This window comes from Poecile atricapillus, chromosome 13 (assembly GCF_030490865.1).
Source record: "Poecile atricapillus isolate bPoeAtr1 chromosome 13, bPoeAtr1.hap1, whole genome shotgun sequence".
Classification (NCBI taxonomy): domain Eukaryota; kingdom Metazoa; phylum Chordata; class Aves; order Passeriformes; family Paridae; genus Poecile; species Poecile atricapillus.
In genome coordinates this window covers 18,369,113-18,383,787 of record NC_081261.1, presented here as the reverse complement: position 1 = coordinate 18,383,787, position 14,675 = coordinate 18,369,113, and the positions used below count along the sequence as shown (strand labels likewise).

Genomic DNA, 14,675 nt, shown 5'->3' with positions numbered 1-14,675 from the left:
CTATGAAAAATGAACTGCAAATAAAACTATCTCTTCTGCAAAGGCTGTACTAAAGGAATCAATATATGTACATGCACTGCACTTCTGTCATCAAGAGCAAGATGAATTATAAGAACTGAGAGTAAGTGATAATGCTCTAATCTCCCTTTTAAAACTCTATAAACCTCTGCCTCTAAACTAATATCTGTGCAAGCATATAGCTGCATGTTGCTGCTAGAAATTTATTAGAAACTTAATGATGTAGCTCTGAAAGAGTCAAGTCCTTATTGACTGCTCTCTCAGGATTTGGTAGCTGCCTCTGAGGCCAGGATCTTTTGATTCTCAAGAGCACTGTATGATAGAGCAATAGTTGTCTGACAGTGTTTAAGAAATACAAGTTACAGAATGTTAATGTAGTAGCTTGTTCAGAGTAGCTCTGCTTTCTCAAGCAGAGGACTGTAGGATGCAGTATATTTGAGAGTTTTACAGGACATAAGAATAGAAAATTGTGGCTTGTATGTTGAACGAAGAGGTTTATTGTAACTTTTCTTCCCAGACATAACTTGTATCAAGTGTTTGCTTAGAAAAGTAAAGTTGGAGTGTAGGGGTTTTTATGTTGCATATTGGCTCTTTGCCATTACTTTACTATTGCATAGTATTTTCTTTATTTCAATTTTTTTTTTCTATAAATGCCTATCAGAGGATGTATTACACTAAAATTACAGAAGTATCTTGTTACAAATGGTGCTGTAGTAATGCAAAAAACCCATTAGAAATGGAAGTGGAACATAGTAATATAATGTGGAAATAGAAATGATGATTAATGACAGGCATCAAGCTTTGCTTCAGTGAAAAGTGCATTTTTATTGGTTGATTAGCCTCATCATACATGGAACAGGTACTGTAGTTGCTGATTTGCTCTTTTGAAGGAGAGCAAAGGAAGGGATGAAGATTCCAAGGTGAAATAATGCTAGTCACGTGGCAGGAGGCTGCGTGGCATGTTTCTGATGTACATGGCTGACTCCTCTTCCTAAAAGTAGGTTTTTAGTGGAGGGTTTCACTAGTGACTTGCTAGTGCTATATCCAAAAGTGAATTGAAGTGAGGTAGGTCTTGTTAAAGTACTAAGATGTGGTTGAAAGTTATAAAAATGTAAGCTATTCTTTCTTCCTTAATTCAATGCATTAGGGCTTTTCTAAGTTCAGTTTGAACTGGCTAATATTTTTTTCCAGTCAGACTTGTTGACTGTTATTTCCTTAAGTCTTTTCCTATCACCTGTGTGGTGAGAAAGCTTGTACCAGTTTTGCCCCAGATGACAGTCAAATATAGTATGCAGGAAGTATCTCATGTTCACCTGTGTCTAATGACAATTTTTAATTTGGCTGAGAGAAACAGTTATTTTCAGAGAACAGAGAAAGTCTCTCTACATGCACCAGAGCATTCCTAGTCTTGGCTCTGGAAACAAACATATCTCTTTTGTGAAATATCTTGGTGCTAGTTTATTAAGACATCAGAGATGTATTTCACTTGTTGTGGTTTAAGAATTGTATTCCTCAATTACGTGTTCCTACAGAAACACTCCAAGCCACGAGCTGCTTGCTTCTCCCCTCTCCTTTTCCCCACTTAGATGATCTGGAGAGGAGTACTGGAGGCACAAAATGCAAACATCATGGGTTGCGATAAGAACAATTTACTGGAAACATCAATGAAAAGACAATGAACAGTAACAGCAACAATACTAATAAAAGAGTGTACAGGAAACGATTTCTACCTGAGTTCTCACTCCTGACAATACCTGACCATTCCCACTGCTTTGCTACCCCAGCTGGCAGGCAGCCCTTTCCCAGAAAAGGAGGTGAGGTGCTACAGAATAACCTCTGGGTCCTGACCATGCAGGCCCTCTGGGCTACTGCAGAATTAACCCTGTCTTGGCCAGAACCAGGACACTATATTATATCATAACTTCCTTTTTGTATCAGTTTTATAATCTATACAAGTGGCAGCCAGGTAACCTTCCTTGAGTGGGACACTTGTCTCAAATAAGGCAAGGTTAAGATCTGAGTTCAATAGAAAAACATACTTTTAGTGTAGGCTTCTATACCATACCTTGTATTTTATGCATATATTTCTTTATATACAATTGGTGTCAGATGGTTAGAGTGCAAGTTTTGTAAAGTCTGTATACGTATTTTTGTTTTGAGGGGCTTTCTCTCTTCCCTTTCCCAAGATCCATGATAAAAAATATACCTTTTTTGCACCATAACAAAGCTGTTTTTCTCAACAGATGAGTATGCCATGAGTACATATTGTATTAGTATATAAGGGTATAAAGGGTGTGTCTGCCAGTGATGATGTATATGGATCTGGCAGTAACTGATCTCAACCAGACAGAAAATTAGCACTCCATCTAAAATGTGGAAGAGTTTAGTAGTAAATGTGAATTGTAGCTTTGTAAAGCAGCTGCACCTCCTAAAGCCCAAGAAAACAATAGAATAACTAAGTCTGTGTGTTTATGATGTATTTTCAGGCATTCCCGGGAATCAGTTTTATATTTTGTCCTTGCATAATGGGTTTCCATCTGTGGTGGTTGCTATTCAATTTTTTGGAATGCCTGCCCTTGAATCGACACCTGGTATATTAAGAGTCACAAAATGCCAATAAGGCAGAACATGTTAGTATCTTCCTACGATTGCAACAATCTTTGCTAGATATGTATTTTTTACTGCCAAGCAGAAAGAACAGAAACATACTGACTAATTTTTACCAGAACAATAATCAGACATCCGCCAGTAAACATGAGCGTAGGCCAGAGGAAAGCAAAGAGAAGGCCTTTGGAGGGATAAAGTCTGCTTAAAATGACGTTGGTCTGTGCTCCTCCTGGGTCATAGTAACATGGGAAAGTCTGGTATTTTTTGAAATTGCTTGCAATTGTTTCTATTCGTGCCTTAACTTCTTTAGAGTTCTCCAACTTGTCTGGGACGTATGAGCACTGAAATAAGAGATCAAGGTGATTCACGATAACAAATACTCCAATAAAAAGTTTTTAGTTAAGTCAGATTGCGTGAAAAAAATCATGCTAGTGCTGACAAAATTGTCTGTGGTTTGGCATCCCTGGAGATTGTCTTGGTTTCATTATGTTCATTTGCTATGCCATGCTTCCCTGTTTCCATCAGTACGTCTATGCCCCCAGTCCACATATTCACGGATTGGAGTTATGTTGCTGGAAACCAATAACATACATGCTCAAAAAAACCCTGCTGTCTTTGACACTGTCACTTCATAATTACAGTGCCAAGCTCCAATTCCTAACAGAGCTTCTGGGCACTGCCACAGCAGGAAAGTGTTGTGCAGAAATTCACACTGGCTTGTCAGTGTGCACAAGAATGAAGTTGTTTTGCTGCACACCTCTGGTTGTAAATAGTGGAAAAATACAACAAGCATGGCTGTTGGAGGCTTCCTACTTGTCCTTGTAAAACAGAGCTATTTGGACCTGTAGTAATAATGCAGAATTATTTAGTTTTCAGTGGAAATAGACTTCGAAGCAATAATTTTGTTGTTGTTGTTCATAAACTTTTTTTTTCCCTGCAGTATTATTTTGTGTATATAATAATGCTTGAATGTACTAAGCTGGACCCTGGCCAGGGCAAAAGCAGGGATGGATCCTGACCTGAAAATTTTACTTGCATTAATGCTAGTAGGTAGGACATCAAGAAGTTGCCTCCCCTTGCAGTGAACAAGACTCTTGTTTCAATCTATAGTTGCTAATTTCTGTTTGCTCCTTTGTTATGTGTAGCTTCTCCCCTGAGACATTTTAAAGATAGGCATTGGCTAGAAAAATTCTCTTCAGCTGAAGAGATCGATGCTGTTAGGTTTGCACTGTGGGAAGCTCTAATCTATATAAATGCTTTGCACTTGTAATCTGAGCATGTTTGTTCTGGATTCTGAAAGTACTGCAGTCTTGGGCATCCAAGATCTGAATTTTCACTGATTTGTTACTTCTTTCTGTCTAAAATGTGCATCATGTTGCCGTTTTCTCTTTCTTTATTTTCTGCTTCATAATATACACCTAAAAAACAAGTAAAATTGGGATTTGTTCTCTTATTTTGGATGGTTTTAAACTTGATGTCTCTCGTGCTAATTCAACAAGGAGCTAAGCAAACCACAGCTTATAAACCATTTGTTACAATGGGTCTTCAACTGGGAAACTTACATATTTTAAAATGTTCATAAGTGTTGTATATTCGTGTTGGTGTAATTTCTTAAAAATTATTAACTTAATATTTAATGTAATGTTTAAAATAAAATCCAAAACTCTATAATTTCTGGAATGTTTTGATATTGCCTTGGCCTAAGCCCAGAGGTTAACATACAAAAGATGAGTAACTCCTGCTGTTACTGTGCTGCTCCATTTAAAAACTCTCAGCCCCTCTCCTCAAATGTGTATGTGTATGTAAATAAGTATGCAGATAGGGAGTATGCAGTTTGTATTGTGAGTACCTCAGGATTTCTTTCCAGTGTATCTTCAGTCTGGTAGAGCATAACCTCCTGTCCTGAGGCTGTCAGATTAACCCACACCTGTAGACAGGGATAAGGAAAGATTTCCTCATCCTCTGAGCCTTCGCTGTTTGGGCAGAAAACTTTGTCCTTGATGTTGGCTTTGAGTACCTTGCACACAGTTTCTGCTGTCCAAACACTACAAAAACAAAACAAAAGGTATTACTTTGAAGCTCATCAGAAACATCTGTTGTGAGTTGCATGTGCAAATACATCAGTGTGTGGTGGCTTGGCTGGAGTTCATAGCTTCTTCATCCTGGTGTGATGAACTGTGCCCACCCTGAATCTGGGGCTGCATCTGGAGAAGCACTGCTGTAGTGAGTAAGTTTGGGAAAGTATGTTTGTTGTTTTTGCTGCTTTATGCTGTTGTCTTTTATGCATTCTGTGGTTTTTCAGCTAGATTCTGACCTTCCCATCTGTAGCTGGTTTCATGCTATTCAAGAAAGAAAAATTTCTATGGATTTTAAAATTTGGTAGTAAATACCTGGAATGCAGTACACTTCATGTCTCAGAAATACTTTGATTTCATTCAATAAGCCTCAGAACTCAGATAAGTACCCATGTTTTTCTCCACTTCTCTTTTTCTTTATTGCATGGGCCTCTTGTATAAATAAGTAGCAGGATTTTGTCTGGAAAAAGTTAATTTTGGCTGTTGCTTATCTGTTTTTCTCAAGAGTTTCATTTCGATTATTGATAACACAAAATATTTTGCTCACAGTAGTACACCTTGGTGACAAAGAAAGTCAAGAAACAGTCTTACTCCAGTTCTAATGAAACTACTCTGGATACATGTATGAGTCTTTTGTAATGTAACCTGGAGGAAGGAAAATAAATATGTGAATTACTCTGTTTTAAAGAGAATGGTTTTCTCTTTTTAAAGAAATAGTTTTGAGATTAAATGTGCTCTAGCAAGAAGAATGAGGTGGATGTCCTTGCTTTCTCTGTCAGAATCTCAATATATGAACTTGTTACTTCAATATTTTACAAATTGGTTTTGTGTCTGTAGGCAGAACTTGTAAAATTAAATAAAAGGGTGGGCATTAGTAAGTCCTTCAGCATTCGTTATGTCCTGTAATATTTGATGTGGCACACTGGGTTGTTGCAAGGTGCTAATTTCTTATGATAGTTAATTTGGAAGTAAGATACAGATTCTTGAGTGAACAATTTTACCATGACTTCTGTTGCTTAACTTTTATTAAACACGACACTCTCCTGCCCATGAAAGAGCTTTTTTGAACTCTTTTTATTTATGCAAATCTTGGCTTTTCATTATCAAGCTTTGATAAGCATGGTTGGCTTTTTGATTCTACAGTAAATGTTTCAATTCAGACTATTTTGTTTAGCTCTGAGGAGAATAATTTCCTCTTTTTTGTGTTCAGTTGTGCCTGATGAATTCTTGGCACACTTTTTCTCTTCTGTCTTAAATCCTTGCAAGCTTTTTGAGAGCATTTTGTTTATTGTACAATATACTTACATATATTTTTATCACTGTTTTAATTATTGTATATGATGCTAACAGGAAAAAGCATGGTTTTGTTTCATAAATAAATGGCTCTTATTACCTCTTAGTGTAAAATGGCACAATGGTGATTCCAATAAAAAAGTACATCATCATGGAACATGCAACCATTCCCAGTCCCAGGCAGAGGGCTCTTGTCTCCCCTCGCTTTTGTGCAGTCACCAACTTCTTTCCCAGCATGACTTAGAGTTGTGAAACGTGAACAACCTCTTTTTGGCATAAAATAAAATACAGAAAAGAAAAGGAAAACATGACAGTTATTGTAGTTATGTAACTCGTTTCTGAAATATAATATAATTGATGGAGGAACAGACCTGTTTTTTGCCAAAACTAGAACTGAAAAAAACGAAACCAAACTTAACTGTGCTTTTTGTTATCGTTAGACTCTTTTACTTTTTAAATTTATTGTGTACTACCTCAAGAAGTGTGCATGTGTTTGTGTAGGCCAGGAGGTTAAGCAGGAAAACCTTATAACTTCTGGGGGAGAATTCTGTTAACAGTCCAATTGTCCTCAGTCTTAATTTAGTCTTTTTTATGTTGCTGCTTCTCTTTAACAATGTTAGAGTTGTTTTGCTGCATATTGGTAAAGACTGTGTGAAGGGAAAACCTTCCCAGAGTAGAAACCTTTATACATTATGCCTTTTCTTCTGGAGCAGTTTGAGATGGAGTTGTCTTATTTCAGAAGAACTGAAATAGATAAAAATTTAGCATTTGAGATTTCTGACTTCTGCATGTTTGCTTGGCTTTGTCCATTCAGAGGTGCTCCAAACCTGCTGTCCAAGATGTATTGGTGTCGCTCTGGGGAACTAACTCTTGGGCAGAGCTATCTGAACCTGAGCTCAGAACTGACTGGCATTAGCCCCTCAACTGTTGACAAAGAGCATTTTAAATTATCCACCTTAAATGATCCATAATGTTTTGTTGAAGAGAATCTGAAAATTTTTGCCATGAGTCCATATGCCATTAAGTCACTATGAGTGACGTATAGGTTTCTATAGAAATAGTCCAGAACTTTCACTGCAAGTTCAACCCATCACCAATATCTGCTGCAGATACTGCAGTATCTGACAGGTGTGATTGCAGATTTGTGAGTTTTTGTGTTTTATTGAAAATTTGGCAAAATTTTCTCCTGTCTTAATGGAAATGACAAGACTGGCAAGATTTGTGTGGGCTTTTTGGGGATAAGAGAGGAGAACAAAGCAGGAGAAAAAGAAAATGTTACCTTCATGCCAAATCAGTTTTTCTTTCTGTTCTGCACAAGGCAGTGATGCACAGCTTTAGGCAGTGCATTTTCAGAATTTTAGTTTCAGGTGTGTGCAACTTTTTAGTGTTTATCCTTACTGTCTGGCCTTCAGGATGGCATGGTTCCTGTCAAAGTCTGTGTTCAGACTTAAATTTATATGCAGTGTAAGACAAGCACAAACCAAAGCTGGAAAATAGGCTCTTCAGGTTATCTGTGAGCAGATGGTCTCCAGCTGCTACAGGCTGGCAGGGCTTTGGTGTGACTGCAAGTAGGGGACCATACTGAATTTGGTGAAGGATGAGATAGCCCTCAAAGATTATCAGCTCTTAAAGGAATGAGTGGAAATATATTCTGAATGTTCTTTACTTTTCTGCTATTCATGGTTTTCACTGGTAAAAGTACCTCACTTTAACTGTTTAATGACCAAAGGGAAAAGATATTTGAAAATTAACATCCTGCTGTTTTTAGACTGATATCACACCTGAATGTTAGTTCTATTAGCAGTAAAAATATAGATGTCTGTGGACAGTAAAACAGCTTTGGTCATTTAGCAGAACTTCTGGTTAGTTGCAGATATTAAGTATATATTTTGAAACCTTCAAAGTGGAAGGCTGTTTTTATGTGTCCCTAGAAACTAAACAGGTTACTTTTAGAATATTGAATTTTGTCCACTTCCATATATAAGTCTACTTTAAATAAAACATACACATCCACTGTGAATTTTGTATATAGCATTTTGAGTGGAATTGTTTTTCTAATGATCACGTAGAATTCACTGATATTGTAAGAAGCATCTCAATTTTAAAATTGCTATAGATGAACTTTCCCTGTTTACTGCCATTTGAGTTTAATACAGAATGTGAGCTAATGCCCTTAAGTAAGGCTGTACTATGTTTTGCTTAGTCAGTGGGGCTATAGGTAGAAAATGTGGTATCAAATTCTCCCAGCACACTCATGCTGTGCCTGCATGCTCACACCTAACTACATGGAGAGGTGTGTGCAGCAAGGAAATTTGCACAGTAAGTATCAGTGACTGTTCCCTGGAACCTTCCATCATTTCTTTTTGTTTGGAAAATGGGAAAAAACACTTAAAAAACCCTAAAGAATTCCAAACTACTTAGAATATTGGAACACCGTGCAACACAGTTCCTTAGTCCTAATTATTATTAAGCTGGCTCTCCTTTACCTATTGTGCAGCTTGGTCAGAGGGGAAAGTGGAATAAAGGAACATTATCAGCCCTGGAGCACAGGCCCTGAGACCAAATGGTACTGGAGCATCAGGTCCATATATGATGGTGAGATAATGATAGATGAATGAAAACCTGTATTATTAACAAGAAATTCTTACATATAGTAACAATGATTAATCTTTACTCTTCTGTGAGAAATTGATAAAATTAAAGACTGGTACTGCCACTGTGACTTGTGGAAAAGTGTCCTAGTGTTAAACAGTGTTAACATATTGAATTTTGATGAACCATAATATTTACAGAGCTGTCCCACCTGCATTGAGAAACAGTGGGTTAATCAACCCGCTTGTTACATGGAAAACAAGAACCGTGGGACTGTTAATCAAGGAACTACTAAGAAATCTAATTGCCCTAAAATTCTGCTTGAATGCCCGCCACACATGCAGTGGATGTACCACTAAACTAATCTTCCTAATAATATAAAACCAGCAGACCGTCACTTTAAGACACAAAAGGAAATTGTATGTGTAAACTGGAAATTCTTGACAAGTGATCCAGAGGTTAAGTTCAGTGTTCTTCCCCATCCAGACACCAGAAAGACTGTGTGACCCTGGCTCTCTTCAAGGGCTGCTAAATTATGCTGTTTGTCTTTGCTCGCCCAGTTCAGATAACTGCTCTACCCCGAAGGGAATAAGTACATGTAAATTATGCAGAGAATGTTAACAAGAAGAGTTAATCTAAAAATATCACCCTAAGTGCTTCTATAGACATAAAAAGTAATCAGCTAGGTCTTCAGGCAATGCAAAACAGGGGTGCTTATATCATTGTGCATTGCTGTAGCAAAGTAGCTGTAAATGTGGTCCCTAAAACTCAAATACATATTTTCTGGTGCATTTTTTTCTGCTTTCAAATGTAGAAGACAAGAAAAATCTGTAACACTAATTCATGCATGCGCAGAAGAATTTAAGAGGAAGCACAAGACTGCAAAGGAAATCCATGTGCTTTTATTTTTTTCTTTCTTACATAAACATTCCTGTGTACTACTGCTGCTGAAAATCCTTAATTTTCTGTCTCTCAAGACAAAGCAAAGTTGCATAAATATATAAAACTATATTTACTTGGAATTTCATCACTGTTTTAAAGTTTAATTTTTTCAGATTAAAAGAATCTCCTGTCTCCTTACTCTATGTACATTAGAAGGAGTGTTGAAATAGCCGATTTAGTGTTTCATCTGACAAGCCATTAAATCTTTTAAAATTAAGCACTGCAGAAGACTTGATTGGCCCAGGAAGTCTGAGTAAAATTGAATTGGAAAATGTTGAAGTGTACAAAGTAAGGCTTAGTCCAGCCTTCAAGAGAAAATGTAAATGTATTTTTGTGCTGAAAATTTTATGCCATAGTTCCATATTTACTAGGAATGTATAAACTGCAAATGTTTTGATAATGTTCTCTCTGCCTAATTTCTTCAATCCATCGTTAAACTATACAGTACATTAGCTGTGCAATTTCAATGTATAATGATTGCATTCATAGCTGCTAGTGATAATCCTAGGGATGCCATCCGCTCAGGTTTGGAATAGTTTCCCATTTTAATTAGAGAGAGATATTTGATACTTGCTGGGAAGCCTCTACCTCCTCCTACTCTCCCATCTTTTGAGGAGTTTCCAGTGGTGTGACTTTTGTGAGTTCGGATGGGACCTCTCTCTCAAGCTATTCCAGATTGCTCTTAATTTGGGTACAGTATGAATGGCACTGATGAATTTATCTTGCTTGCAGAAGAAAGGCTGCTAAATCTGTCTCTTATATTTAAGTTGGAAATACATATTAACAGTGACGTAGTGTTGTGTTTTTTTGGTTTGGTTTTTCTTTGAGCTGATTGATCCCACACTATAGGATGAATCTCCAGTGAACACTTACATATTGCTTTCAGATGAACATTATATTCTAATACAGCATCATACCAAGAAGAGTGATACAAGTCATTCACATCTCTGAAGTGTTGAGGACTTTTTAAACAGGCCTGTACCCTTTGGACTCTACTGCTTTCTACATGCAAAAAAGCCATTTGTTTTCTCCTGTCAAATGCCAACTTAAGCCACCTTGTTTTATTCTCAAAACACCTTATATAGACAAAATAAAAATTGCCAGTTTTGCTAGATTTGTGAGAGGAGCACAATAATTGACATAAATTATAAATACAAATTATAAATAAATGACAGTTTATTGGCCAAATGCTTTTTGTGAGAACCAGTAGGCAAAAGTTTTAGCTTTATAAATATGAGCTCTGTACTACTTACGTTACTGGAACAGAGCTCATATTTGCATATTTAGGACTGTCTCCAGGTAGAGTTAGTTGGGTCATTCAGACCTACTTATTTGTGTTTCTGTGGGCACTTCAACACTGCTTAGATTCTTCCTTTCTGTTTCAATCCTATGCTCATTATTTTCTCACCTGCTACCCCACAATTTACAACAGGCTGTAGTCCAAATTGCATTTGTGTTAGCACTTTCTTTCCCACCCTCTGTTTCATCCTCTAGCCTTACAGGCTTTTCTGGCTGGTACGGGGGGAGTGCTGTAGCCAGGGAACACATTTTTTTCATTACTTAATAAGCTTTCTGTGTGTCTGGGACAACAAATACTGTATGTTACAGACTGAGGTGATGCTGAGCCTAGATGGAAAAGTGCACAGAAAAATTTCTTATGTGGTTGTCTTGGAAACCCGAACCAGCAATATTTTGACTGTGCAATGTGATACAACTGTTTATTTTATGAAATATTCTGTATCATTTTGCTTTATTACTGAACTGTTCACTGGATGTGCCACTAGAGTGAATTAAAGTAGTTAGCTTTTTTAATTGTCTAAAAAATATGCAGTTGTTCAAGACTAATTCTGTTAGCTTTTAAACATGATGGTTCTTTAAAAAACTAAAAATGGGGGAAAAAAAAGACAAGTTACTTGCTTAGTTCAGCTGTTCTGAAATCTTTCTGGAGTACTTTTTACTTTGATTCTGTGCTGTAGACAGATGCATAGAAGGAAACAGTTCTGCACAGAAGGAAACATTTCAAAAGCAGATTTTTGGGAAGCCTTCAAGAGTTCATGTTCCTGGTTCCTCTCTAACTTAGGGGTAGGTAAGTACAACCTCTTGAGTAATGCTGAACACCCAAAGCCATGAAAATTCTAAGACTAAAGGTGCATTTACCATTAAAATGAATAAGAACTATGGTCTTGTATGAGCTACAGGCTCTTAATTTGTGAAAATATTATTGCTACCTTTGCTAACAGTTGTGAAGAATGATCAGATTGCACCCAGTTACAAAACAGAGAACTCAGTCTGCATGCAGAAAAGTTATCTGTGCTGTCCTTCATAGTGCTGCAGATATAAAAGCCTTTTGCTTCCCAAAACACTGTACTTTGAAAAACACAAAGCTATCACATGTTCCCAAGGAAAAACAGTTGTTTCGAAATATACTCACAGTTTTTGATGAAAAGCTGCTTTCTCTGATGAAAAAAAATCTGTTACATGACAGACTTAGAATAGTAGTGGAGCCCAGAGCTGAAAGTGATTTTTTTTTCTTTCTTTCCTGTACTTCTCTGGATTTGCTTTGCTGTGGCTGAAGTCCTAACTTAGTTCCCCTGTTACAAAGTCTTTTGTAACCATAAATGGTAAGGTATGAAAGAACACTGTCCTTTTGAAAATTAATTGCTGGAAACCAGGAATCCACACTACTAGGACTGAGCTTTCTTATAGTCTAGGGCCCCTTTATGACACATTCTGGTGGATTAGTTAAACTATGGGCCTACTCCCTTTGTACAACTCTTTTAGTTTAGAAATCTGACAGATCTTTTGGGTAAGATTTAAGGAATTGAACTGTATTGATGACCAGTGGTATTGATTCCTAATAACCTGAGCCATTACCAGCTGTGTGGGAATGCTTTATTGCCACTCTTTTCAGGGAATTTGGATGCAAGAGGTGCTCAAATTCTGACTGTACATTCAGAGCCTTATAGATAAGATCATCCAGCATGCCATAGGTACATTAGTGTCTAGTATGTTCCTCTAGCCAAAAAGCCAAGCCTATTCCTGGATAACTCCTAGCACAGAGCTTCAGAGAACAGAGTTTTCTTTTGGTTTGTTTTTTTTTTGTTTTTTTTTTTTTTTGAAAGAGAGTGAAACTCAAAGAGAGTGAAACTCTATTATTGGGAGTCTAAAGGAACTTAGACGAGTTAATCCAGTAGAATCATTAGGAGAAAATTGTAAACAAGGGTAGGATATTTGCCCCTCCCTCTCTGGTTTAGGTATCTCATAATTAGCTTTTTCAGTTTCAGCTATTCTTCTAAACTTTCTTCTGGTAAAAGATTTGAAGTTGACAAGATCAGAATGTTCATGCTGTTAAAAGATAATTGATGAATCTCCTTCAGTAGGACCCATGTGGAGTGCCGGATCCATTCATGGAGGTATGTTGGAAGGAGAGAGCAGCATCCTGGCGCCGGACCCTGGCTTCACCACAGCTACAACCAAGGGATTCACAGCCACAAGCAGCTACACAGCAGAGGGAGGCGCAGGATCTCCACAGAGGGAACCAAGGTCTTCTTCACCTTACCACCAGCCCAGAAAGACAAGCACCTTTAGTCCCACTGTGAACTGCTTCAAACCCACTGGTGTTCAGACATGAACTAGGCTAACTGAATTGAATTTGTGTTATGGTCAGATTTACTTTGTCCAGACCAGCTGTACTGTGACAATACTGTCACAGGAACAGTCCCATATTAAAAATTATATGAGTCAGGAACACAAGGTGGTAAATACTGGCATGCCTACATCAAGCACAGGCAAACTATAGGACTGGCTGCTTCCTTTAAAGTAGCTACATTAACAAACTGTTTGCTGGGTTTGCTGTTAACTCACCAATTTCATGAGAGTTGAGAGTGTTCTCAAAACGTTTTTACACAGATACTTTACCATTAATTTTGAATGGTTTGTTTAGCTTCCAACTTCACAGCGTGGTGGCTGTGAAGTTCTGATGACTCCCTGAGTGGAAGAGAGCTGTTCCGTGATGAGCCTCCCCTAGACATATCATACCTGCAGTAAAGCATAATTGTTTTTATTCCTCTTCAAAGTTACTGAGAACTCTCTAACTACTGTGTCTTGAAACTGAAGCTCGAGAGGGTTTTTAGCTGTTTGCTGCATCCAGCTGTCTGTGGGTACACACAGCTTTCAGAGAAAAGGAGCATGTTTTTCAGTCAGAGAGTAAATGCATATGTGCTTTCTCAGTCTGGATCTGGTGTGTAATCAGTTCTTAATAATGTTATTTCAGGTAGAGGAGCCCTCAATGTTAAAAAGAAAAAATCTAACCACCACCACAAAAAACTCCAACCCACAAAACCTATAAAACCAAAAAAAACACAAAGTAAACTTAGAACTGTGGATTTAGAAGTATTATGTAATATTGTTGTTTATCCTTGCTTTATTAGATAGGCACAAGGAGGTAAGTGCCTTTGCCTAGCAAGGGAGAGGTGATCAGTCGACTGGCTCTAGAGAATTTCTGCCCTGTACTCTGCCCAGTTTATAGTCAGAAGCACAAGGGAGGCATTGCTCCAAGACCATGTCCTCTTCCACCTTACTCCTTTGGTCTGCTACTGTGACTTGTGCTATCTCACTGTTGTATGCTGAGCTGTATCAACAGTAGCAGCAAACCTGGATAACACATTTTCAGCATAGTTAGAATTTGGGGAAAGGGACATGCCACTCTTGGATGGAAGTTGGACTGAGCTGTATGTAAAACAGTTGTTGCAGTCTTTTGTAGCAGTTTGAAAGCAGAGCAGTGATGGATACTTCTGTTTGGAGAGGGTTTCAGAAGATCAGTAGATGAGCAAGTGTGATTTTTGTGAAAGGATTGCTAGGCTGGATGTGTTTTCTCTATCTCCTTCACGCTGAGAAAGATTTGGTGCCATCTCCTTTTGCTGTGACCCATGTAAAGGTGTGTGGTTTCACATGCCTTCAAGTGCAAGAGGTGCCAGAGAAACAGACTGTTAGATAACATATCTCCTAGCAGAGAAACTCCGGGTACTGGGAATATGACTGCCCTTTTCATTTTAACTTCTCCTTGCTTAGCCCATGAGCACATACATACACTGCTGCAGCTAGTCCCTCTTGCATGTCCTAAGCCTGAGTGTTGGGAATTCCTAGATG

At 37.8% G+C, this 14,675-nt stretch overlaps 2 protein-coding genes across 3 annotated transcripts in view; one reads left to right on the top strand and one right to left on the bottom strand.

Annotated features, from left to right (window-relative positions):
* The window catches only part of KCNIP1 (potassium voltage-gated channel interacting protein 1), a 234,084-nt gene that overhangs the window by 4,803 nt on the left and 214,606 nt on the right, over nt 1–14,675 (top strand). Inside the window, exon 2 of one of the 2 annotated variants that reach the window (XM_058848941.1) lies at nt 536–544. The exons of the other annotated variant lie outside the window; for it this stretch is intronic. Coding sequence (XP_058704924.1) covers nt 536–544 — 9 coding nt within the window. The remainder of the gene's footprint in view (nt 1–535; nt 545–14,675) is intronic. 2 annotated transcript variants of the gene reach the window in all.
* KCNMB1 (potassium calcium-activated channel subfamily M regulatory beta subunit 1) lies at nt 835–12,106 on the bottom strand. Its single transcript, XM_058848943.1, has 4 exons — nt 11,959–12,106; nt 6,094–6,259; nt 4,475–4,670; nt 835–2,966 (listed from the first exon to the last, which is right to left on the bottom strand). The coding sequence occupies exons 2-4, from the start codon at nt 6,228–6,230 to the stop codon at nt 2,697–2,699; spliced, it is 603 nt and encodes a 200-aa protein (XP_058704926.1). The 5' UTR covers nt 6,231–6,259; nt 11,959–12,106; the 3' UTR covers nt 835–2,696.